Source organism: Adiantum capillus-veneris, chromosome 1, assembly GCF_014529385.1.
Source record: "Adiantum capillus-veneris isolate H3 chromosome 1, ASM1452938v2, whole genome shotgun sequence".
Lineage (NCBI taxonomy): Eukaryota > Viridiplantae > Streptophyta > Polypodiopsida > Polypodiales > Pteridaceae > Adiantum > Adiantum capillus-veneris.
In genome coordinates this window covers 156,050,196-156,060,006 of record NC_140931.1, presented here as the reverse complement: position 1 = coordinate 156,060,006, position 9,811 = coordinate 156,050,196, and the positions used below count along the sequence as shown (strand labels likewise).

The 9,811-nt window shown below is 40.4% G+C and overlaps 1 protein-coding gene across 1 annotated transcript; it reads left to right on the top strand.

The window, feature by feature from the left end:
• Positions 1–6,380: 6,380 nt before the first annotated feature.
• Positions 6,381–8,017, top strand: LOC147465857 (uncharacterized). The gene is made up of 5 exons (XM_086522479.1): positions 6,381–6,998; positions 7,117–7,158; positions 7,240–7,305; positions 7,401–7,547; positions 7,657–8,017. Exons 1-5 carry the CDS (start codon positions 6,689–6,691, stop codon positions 7,884–7,886), a joined length of 795 nt encoding a protein of 264 aa, XP_086378605.1. The 5' UTR covers positions 6,381–6,688; the 3' UTR covers positions 7,887–8,017.
• The last annotated feature ends 1,794 nt before the right edge of the window (positions 8,018–9,811 follow it).

Here is a 9,811-nt window from a genome sequence, read left to right as displayed (position 1 = left end):
TCTTGGGGGCTATAAAAGAAGAAAGTTTTTGAGATATAGGGGTGACATGCCTAGAGATATTAAAAAAATCAAAAATTGATGTAAATTTGACAATTTTTTGCACCAAAATATCTTTTTTGAATTTGGATCTCTTTAGAAAGATTCGTACAAAGTTTCAAAGTGAAGCATTAATCTCCATCTGTGGTTGAGCAGCATGGTTGTTTGATCTCATCCGTTGTAATTGCCTCCTATAAAACCAATTGAATAATTCCTTTAGTGCATTGCTCCTTCTTTGTCCCCCTCCCTTTCTCGTACATTTGAAAAAAGAAGTCCTCGCTTGATAGTGATATTTTTCCATTCCCTGAGTATTCCATGTTGCAAGGGGTCCTTGTTTTGCAAAATATGGTCCATGCAGGTATAGAATATGCTAAAAATTTTAAAAAAAGTTAGTTGAACTCTATAGGATGCAAAGTAAAATACTATCCAAACTTTAGAAAGTAATTGAATACTCACCAAGTAATATGTGGTGTCTTTTGCTCCCCAAGCATCTGTAATAGCAGTTATTAAAAGATTTATTGTATTTTTAAAGTTATCTGCATAAGTAGCAGAGCTAACTTGTTGTCTCAAAACTTTCAAAAAATTGTCGAACTTCTTCCACACTTCCATGCATTTGTTGGCTACATTTGGTATACTTTTGACATTGGTTGTTATAACACAAAGATCCTTCCAGCAGTTCCACATAGCATCAACTTTTTTGTTGTCATGGTTACTCAAAAATCTTCTGGCTTTTGCTCCACCCATTGAAACATCTTGCAAAACATCACCGGTTCCTTTTGAAAGAGTGGGATCTTTTTTTAGATGCACTTGACCATCATGAAAACCCATTTGAGAGAGCAAAGCCTCGCATTTTTCTATGCACTCGTCTGCAAGTTTAGTTGGCTTCATAGAATATGCATAGTCAAGATGGAGTCGAAGCAATTTGTCCAAGATTCTAATCTCTGCATGCATTGTGCATATATGTACATTTTTTAAATCTATTGTTAGAATTGAATCCCAAATCATAGCAGAAGATGGGTAGTCGATGACGTTCACACTATTCCTCGATGGTGCTTTTTCAACCTCGTGTTCTGCAAGCCATCCTTTTGTTCCAGTGTTTGCCATGCAATATAGACATGGATACTTAGTATTGGCACCTCCACATACACCAAACATGCACTTTAATGCTTTAAGGTCGGCACCCAAGAGCCATTCTACAAAAAAGTCACCCATGCCATCCACACAAAGTTTTTCACCTGCATTTTGGTCCTGTATAACAGAAGGGATATCAGTCTACAAAAACAACCATTTCAATGTATCGTGATTTTCTAACTGGTATTTGAGCTGCTCCGATCCACCAAAGTTCCATTTTTTATTGAGTTTTGTGGTGTGGGGAATCAAGCTTACCCTGGCTATAGTCCAATGCTCTATTCATAAGGGATATGGATACTCTTTCCATTTTTTGACATTTTTGAATTTGAGTTTCATCCAATTTCAGAACAAATATAAGTTTTCCTTCACAATCTACTTCTTGCATATTATAGTATCTCACCATAGCAGATTGAACATTTTTTATACTCATCCAAATGTTATTAAAAACATTATACTCAAAAGAAGATTTTTTTTTCTGTTTTTCATATGGCATCGTTCCTTCTATATGATAGTACTCTCCAAAATGTTCGGGTATTTCTTCGTTTAATAGATTCCTAACTTTCCCAACATTGTGAGGCCTATGCAACCCAAAAGCTTTAATCTTGTAATACTTTAAAACCTGAAACCAGGTTTTAGAGATGGCCCTGTAACCCCTTCTACTCACCCCCACTGTGTCACAAACTTCTTGCATTTGAGAAGGTTGGACCAGTAAACCCATATCTTTCAGTAAATTTTGAAATACCGATTTCTTCTGAGTTTGATTTTCAGGAAGTTTCAAAAGTTTAAGAACATCACTTTTGTTCATTACCTCATTCAAAAATCTCACCCTTTCTTGAACATGGGACATATCAAATCCTAAAAGACTAGTCACATGTTCTCTAGTAATCTTTAATCTTTTTTTTCTTTGTCCAGAACTTTCTGTTAAGTTTACTACATCTCTCATTCGTTTTACTCGTGCTCTTAATCCTATTGGAGTTTCTTTTAAAGTCCGAAGTTGGTGATTTTCTTGTTTTAGAGATGCTATTTGGTTTTCAAGTTCTAAAATTCTTGTTGCATTTGAAGACAAAACAGTTTTGAGATATTGAATGTATTGTGTATGATCAATGTGTAAATGAGATAACCTAGAACTATATCCTAGTAAGCCATCAACCCCATCACCAACAAATCTCATCAAATCATGAGGTGTGTGAAAAGATAGATACCTTCCAGTGCTAGGATCCGGTGGATACAAGCTCCCATCAGTCCATATATCAATGTGTTTCTTTCCCTCATTGCGAAGTTGTTGTGCTTCATTTGCAGTTGTAACTGGTCTTTGATAGACACTCCGCGTAGTAGCATATTCCTGGCTTAGCTTAATGTTCAAGTGAAACTTGCGGTTATCACTAATGGAAGATGTATTAGTCATTGTAAGTAATGAAGGACCAAAAAGTATAATGGAAATAACGTAGCAGTAGAACAAGGTGCATCAGAGAAGAAGAGATAAAGCTCGCGAAAGGTGAGAGAAAAAAGAGAGATTCAAAAGTGGAAACAACTATTTGCCGCCAAGTGAAGTAAATGAAAACAAATTTCGAGGTGAGCCACAAAAAAATGTGAAGAAAACGATATCTTTTTGAATATTTAGAGATATGTACCTAGATACGCTTTAGATTGCGTAGATATGCTTTAAATGACCAAAACGGACAAATTTGGAGCCGTTTTGACCACAAACGGCTCTGCTAATTAGTAATTTAACCAATTCCTTACACAGCCCTTTTTGAGTCGTTTTTGGCCCTAATGATTTTCATATTGCTCACATTGCTGGTAAGCACAATCAAGTGGCCGATGCACTTTCACGACGACCAAAATTAATGCGGTGTCTATAGCTACTCACAATGATCTATCTTCTATGATAGATGAGTATGCTACTGACCCTGACTTTAGAGACATAATGTCAGCCCTTGCTTTGGGGAAGAAAGAGGAACCATTCATTTTGCAGGATGGTTATCTTCTCCATGGCAATAGGCTATGTGTTACACATTCTCTTCGTGAGAAAGTTATGTATGAATCCCATGCTCCTCCATATGCGGGTCATAGAGGTATTCAACTACTTTTCCGAGGAGTAGAGACATACTTCTATTGGCCTACCATGAAAGTGGACATACAAGAGTATGTTTCGAAATGTGTAGTATGCCAAAAGACCAAGTATGATAGTGGGAAGCAACCTGGATTACTCCAGCCTTTGCCTATCCCAAATTCACCATGGGAGAGTATATCCATGAATTTCATCTTTGGATTACCCAAGTCTATCCATGGGAATACGGGAATATGGACAATAGTCGACAGGTTTAGCAAGCAAGCACATTTTATTCCCGGTCAAAAAGACTATTAAGGCACATCAAATGGCAACTCTCTTCATATCTCAGATTTTCAAGCACCATGGATTACCCACATCCATCGTGTCCGATAGAGATCCTAGACTGACCATTAATTTTTGAAAAGGTCTATTTGAAAATCTAGGAACAAGATTGAATTTCTCTTCGGCCTATCACCCACAAACGGATGGCCAAAGTGAGATAGCCAATCTTACGATACTCGATCTACTCAAGACTTATGTTACCGAAGTAGATCAACGCTCACAATGGGAAAAGTACTTACCTCTTGTAGAGTATGCCTACAATAATACTGTATATACTTCTAAGGGAAAATCACCTTTTGAGATCACTGGGGAAAGACCTAAAAGTCCCTTGCTACCTAAAGTACATGGGAAGATCTTCACCGCCGATGAGTATAGCCGTGACCTACAAGAATCTTTTCAAAAGATTAAGGAGGTTATATCCATCTCTCAACAAAGGCAAAAAGCTACTGCTGATAAGCACAAAAGAGCCTTAATGTTCAAAGAAAATGATTGGGTCTTACTCAAATTTCCTAAGGCTCGATTAAGGAAAACGACAGGCAAAAATCCTATGGGCCATCAAAAGTATTATGCTAAATTAGCAAAAAGATACTATGGTCCTTTTCAAATCTTGAAGCCCATCAAATAGATGGCTTATCAACTCACGTTGCCCAACCATTGGCTCATACACAATGCCTTTCATGTAAGCCTACTTAAGCCCTACAAAGGAGAGCCACCAACTGAACCAATTATTGAAGACCCTCCCGAAGTTGAAGACCAAGAAGAGGTGCTACAACCTGAAGCTATCCTTCGGCATGAAGACAAGGTACTAAGACATGGTAAGATTATCCGACGGTATCTAATTAAGTTCAAAAATTATCCTTTTGAAGATGCTAGATGGTTGCAAGGAATACAGCTTAAGGATGGTATGAACCTTGTCAATGCATACAATGCTACATTAGAGTAAGCAAATGTACAAATTTATTTTAAATGACTCATGCAAATGAGGGCAAATGTACAAATTTATTTTAAATGACTCATGCAAACAAGGTACTAAGACATGGTAAGATTATCCGACGGTATCTAATTAAGTTCAAAAATTATCCTTTTGAAGATGCTAGATGGTTGCAAGGAATACAGCTTAAGGATGGTATGAACCTTGTCAATGCATACAATGCTACATTAGAGTAAGCAAATGTACAAATTTATTTTAAATGACTCATGCAAATGAGGGCAACATGAAAAGGAACTTGACAAGTGTCCCTTTTGCTTTCTTTGTACCATGCATGCCTTGTGTGAGTGTGTGGGTGTTCTCTCTCATCCCCCCTCATGTAGGGCTTGCCCCCTCCTTGTAGGGATTGTGTTCCATGTACAATAAGCAACCTTAGTGTTTCATGCATACATGTCACAAGGAACACAAAGATTGTATTGTAACAAGTCTCTCTTAATGGGAGAAATCATAATACAAATGCCTATTAGAGGGGGGACCGGCTCCACATAAATTCGGTCCTCAATTGTTGTCATGTTCTCTAAATTCTCTCTCTTGCAAAAGTATTGTTCATGCCAAGTTAACTAATTGCTATGATTATGTTGCTATCTTCAATTATGTTCACCCGCTATGCTCACAAAGTCATTTCTCAAAAGTACTCTCATTAATTTCCGCTACTCTCAAGTTAAATAGGCCAATTCCATTACATAATTACTCTATCCGTCCCACCAACCCGCACGTAACGACTTCTCCATCTAGCTTGTTAGCCTCCAAGTCCATTAGTCTACACTTAGCCTACTTCATCATACTTGTCAGCTTGCCTGGTATTTTGACGATTTGCAGCTCACAACCGTTATCTAGTTCCATGTTGGCATTTTGCACAATATCATAGTCGCTTGTCTGCATAGAACCTTAGTGTTTCATGCATACATTTGAAAATGTTGACAAAGGCATCTATTTGTTGTGAACTTTGAGCGTAGCCATTGGCCTTTCGTTGTGATGAATGAGCATAAAATTAGGAAGCGCCATATGCAACGACCAAACATTTGCTTGCACAATCATTGTTGTCTATTCAAACATTCAGAGTAATCTATACTATATATTAAGGAGACTGGTTTTCCAGTGCCACGTGTCAAAGTTTGTTGCATCCGGTGAGTTCCGGTTTATATGAGTGAGGGGGAGAGGGGGAGAGAGAGAGGCCGCCGAAGGCGACCGGCCGTACTAGTTAGCAATGGTGTTTGTTTAATTGCAATGGTGTTGTTAGTGTTGTTGTGAGGGCTAGTGATTTTATTTATTTATATTTATTTATTTTTGTCGCTATTACCTCAACGTTGCCTTCGCTAGTCCAACTCTACCAAAAACACAGAGTTAGCCATGGTAAGCTTCGTTTTGGAGCTACACGACACAAGCGCATGTGCAACAGGCTTTTTCGCTGGCAATAAATTCCAAAAAGTGTGACGGCATCTTTACCCCCTCCAACCATGCGTGCAACTGCGCCCTTTTTTGAAGAATATAAAGAACTATGCTGCTGCTAGGATAGCAAAAGATGTTTGTGGATGGTCATAGCCTAGGGGCATTTCTTTGCATGTTCGATGATCTATCTGGCGTAGGAGGTTGTGGCCAAAGGAGGAAATGTTTAGAAAGAAGAAAATATACGCTAGAGGGGCCCGACAACAATAGGTGAGAGAAGAGAGGAGTAGGTAGGCCCTAGGCGTAGTTGAAAGGGGATGGAATGGGCGTATGACACACATTCATCGATCGAATGGTGGGAAGGAGCTAGCCGTTGGCGTACAACGCCTCTAAAAAGGCCGGTTGTTGCAAGCTTTGAAGAAACGCACGCGCGCTCTCACACACACTCTCTCTCTCTCTCTCTCTCTCTCTCGCACATACACGCCTTGCATACACTTATCCTCACTAGATAATTTCCCCTTTGTATCTGGTCCACTAGCAAACGCATATCCAATATTCTTCACAACGCGCTCCTCCACAGCAGACAAAGCTGTCCTGGTCAAGACTCACGATATCTGCCATTTTCGCTCTTCTGCTGCCACCACACCACCGCCCACCATCAGCCCCGTTGAAAATTCTGCCAACGGCCCTTTTGAGCTCGCCATAGCTTTGCATTTTCTCGGAAACGTGTTGGGCTTCTCTGAGATTTGACAATGAGGCCCTCGAGTTGCTGCTTTTGGGGTACCCTGCTCCTCTTGGTGGGCGTCTGCGCGGCGCAGGGAACTGCTGATTGCAATGCAGCAATCGTGACGTTGCTGCCATGCTTGGATTACGTTCAGGGAAATGTATCGGCGCCTTCTGCAAGCTGCTGCACCGGGCTGGCGAGCGTGGTGCAGAGCAACCCTTCCTGTCTCTGCGTTCTCGCCAATGACTCTGCTCTCCCCATTGCTGTGGACGCGGCCCGCGCAACGCAGCTTCCTGTAGTCTGCAACGTCACCTCGCCCACTTCAATTAACTGCACAGGTAAGTCTTATCTTTGAACATCCTCTCTCAATTGTCGCCCGCATCGCTGCTTTTCCATTTATTTGTAGGTAGAGCTTTTTTATGCCCATTGATCTTGAGTTCACCTTTGAAAATGCAGGCGCTGTCACCCCTGTTGCGGAGCCCGTCCCTTCGCCTCCTGGTTAGTGTTTGGCATTGATGAGCCTATTTCTGCTTCCTTGTATGGATGGGCAAGGCTGATGTGGTGCTATGTTTGCTGCAGTAACATCCCCTCCAGCAGCTCCTGTTGTCGCCCCCGTAGCAGTTCCGGTTGTCGCCCCCGCAACAGGTAACGATGTCATTCTGTGTCTATGCATCCAAGAGGAAGAGATGTGTTTGCATTGTTCTTTTGTGAGCGTTGTACTAACTAATTAGGTTATGCAGGCACTCCTCCTCCAATGGTGACCACCCCTGTCATGGCACCCTCGGTGGTGACAACACCCGCAGTGACACCTTCCGCACCCCCTTCGACTACACCTGCTTCGACACCTCCCATGGCTGCTCCTCCCACTCCCACATTAGCACCAGCAGGTGAGTCAAATCTAGCAATGGCTTGCATGAGTTCATCAGTCTATGCCAGGGTTGCATTGATTTAGCAATTACACCATTTGCTAATGAGGTATTTTCGTTGAATCTGCAGTGTCACCAACGCTTTCACCTGCATCAACACCAGCAACTACTCCTTCGACAACTCCGGTCGGTACCCCGGCACTTGCGCCCTCCTCCTTGAGCCCCTTACCTTTCCTATCATCCCCCCCTGCTCCTCCTCCAGCTGCGGAAGATCAGAACCATGGGGCGGCAATTGCTGCCTCCCTTCTCGTGTCTGTTTTTGCTGTGGCGCTATCTAGCATCCTCTTCTTGCAGTTCTAGTTCCGCAGTCCCACCCCCCCATGGCCTATTGCTATCGTTAGGTTTTTACCCCCTCATTCTCTATTACCTCTGTATCAGATTTGTAATCAGCCTTTTCTTTAAATTTATTATCTATCATTCTTTGTATTGTACTTGTGGTGCGTAAATATGGTCGCCAAATTGTAGTCCCCTTGAACTAATCTAATGATTATGGGACTTGGAGAACTATGTTCAGTAATTGTGAAAATCTCTTTTATGTATTTTCAGAATTGGTGGGGGAGGGGAGGGGGTAGTGAGAGAGACATACAAATCATAGTTTTTCAACAGTAAACTAACTTACTCGAGGTGTTTCAGGGTAGTGAAAAAGAGATTCATAACATATAGACGTACAAATCATGGGTTTTTAACAATGAACAAGCCCATTTTTGCTAATCAGTTACATTTGGTTACTCCATTACATGTCCATATATAGAGAATACAAGCCAAAGGAGAATATAGAGAGTATTGATTTTAAATATGTGACTTGTAAAGCAAGGGGTTACCTTCCCAAGATATGCTCTGGAAGATGTGCTCGCATGCACTATTTGCAAAAATAGTGCATTGACTTGCATTGAAAAATCGCAATCAACCAGTTAGTATGAATTTGCATCGTCTCTCGATATATGTATAGATATATATATATATTTTATGTATATAGACATATAGATGATTTGTGCAAGTATGCAAGCCGTTTTGAAGCCTGTTTGCATTTTAAAAGAAACAGTTGTTGTTTATGTTTATCGCTTTGCATTTGGCATGTCCACTTGCCTATTGATAGTTTGGGTAAGCCATATGCATTTCTAAAGTTCGTATACATTTTTTGTAAGATTATGGTTAGGTTCAGGGTTATATACCGTTTTTTGAATCTTTTAGGTTGGAACTTAACTTTATGTTTATGGATGTGTTCACAATAATTATGAGTAGCGACAATAGTAAGGGACTATCCGATCAAGATACGCATCTCTCGACCAAAACACTTGTTTATGTTTATCGCTTTGCATTTGGCGTGTCCACTTGCCTATTGATTGTTTGGGTAAGCCATATACATTCTTGTTAGCCATTTCTAAAGTTCGTTGGAAAATGTTGAGTATCAAGCAGTCAATTATCAAAAAGATCTTCAAATTAAGTATAATAAAAGGTGTTCATGCATTTTCTTCTTTTACCTCCCATGATTTTTCAATGCAAATCAATGCACTATTTTTGCAAATAGTGCATGCGAGCACATCTTCCAGAGCACATCTTGGGAAGGTAACCAAGTTGCCCAGGTAATTTGAGGTTTAATTAGTGCCCTATTGATGATTTGTGCAAGTCATATGTGAAGTAGCAAACACGAACGGCAAGAGGGTAAGCCACTTCTGAAGTCCATTTGCATTTCAATGAGAAAAATCACGAGTGGACCTTCAAAAACGGCTTGTCCTTTTGCCGTTTGAGCTTCTTGCTTTACACACGGCTTGCTCACATTTCTCACAATGGTTTGGGCAACCCATTTGCAAAGCGGCAAACACAATCGGCAAGAGGGCAAGCCCTTTCTGAAGTGCATGAAACCCTGATCGAGAGATGTGTATCTTGATCGGATAGTCCCTTACTGTCGTCACTACTCATAATTCTTGTGAACACATCCATAAACATAAAGTTAAGTTCCAACCTGAATTTGATTCAAAAACGGTTTATAACCCTAAACCTAACCATAATCTTACAAAAAATGTAAGCGAACTTTGAAAATGGCTAACAAGAATGCATATGGCTTACCCAAAAAATCAATAGGCAAGTGGACATGCCAAATGCAAAGCGATAAACATAAATAACAAGTGTTTCTTTTTATAATGCAAACAGATTCAAAAACGGCTTGCATACTTGTCATATTTTACTCATCGATTTACACATGGCTTGCCCTTATCCCTATTGAT

Coding starts and splice junctions, on each gene's coding strand:
- LOC147465857 (XM_086522479.1), top strand. CDS start 6,689: ATGAGGCCCTCGAGTTGCTGCTTTTGGGGTACCCTGCTCCTCTTGGTG. Junction 6,999..7,116: donor CACTTCAATTAACTGCACAG/GTAAGTCTTATC, acceptor TTGAAAATGCAG/GCGCTGTCACCCCTGTTGCG. Junction 7,159..7,239: donor GCCCGTCCCTTCGCCTCCTG/GTTAGTGTTTGG, acceptor TGTTTGCTGCAG/TAACATCCCCTCCAGCAGCT.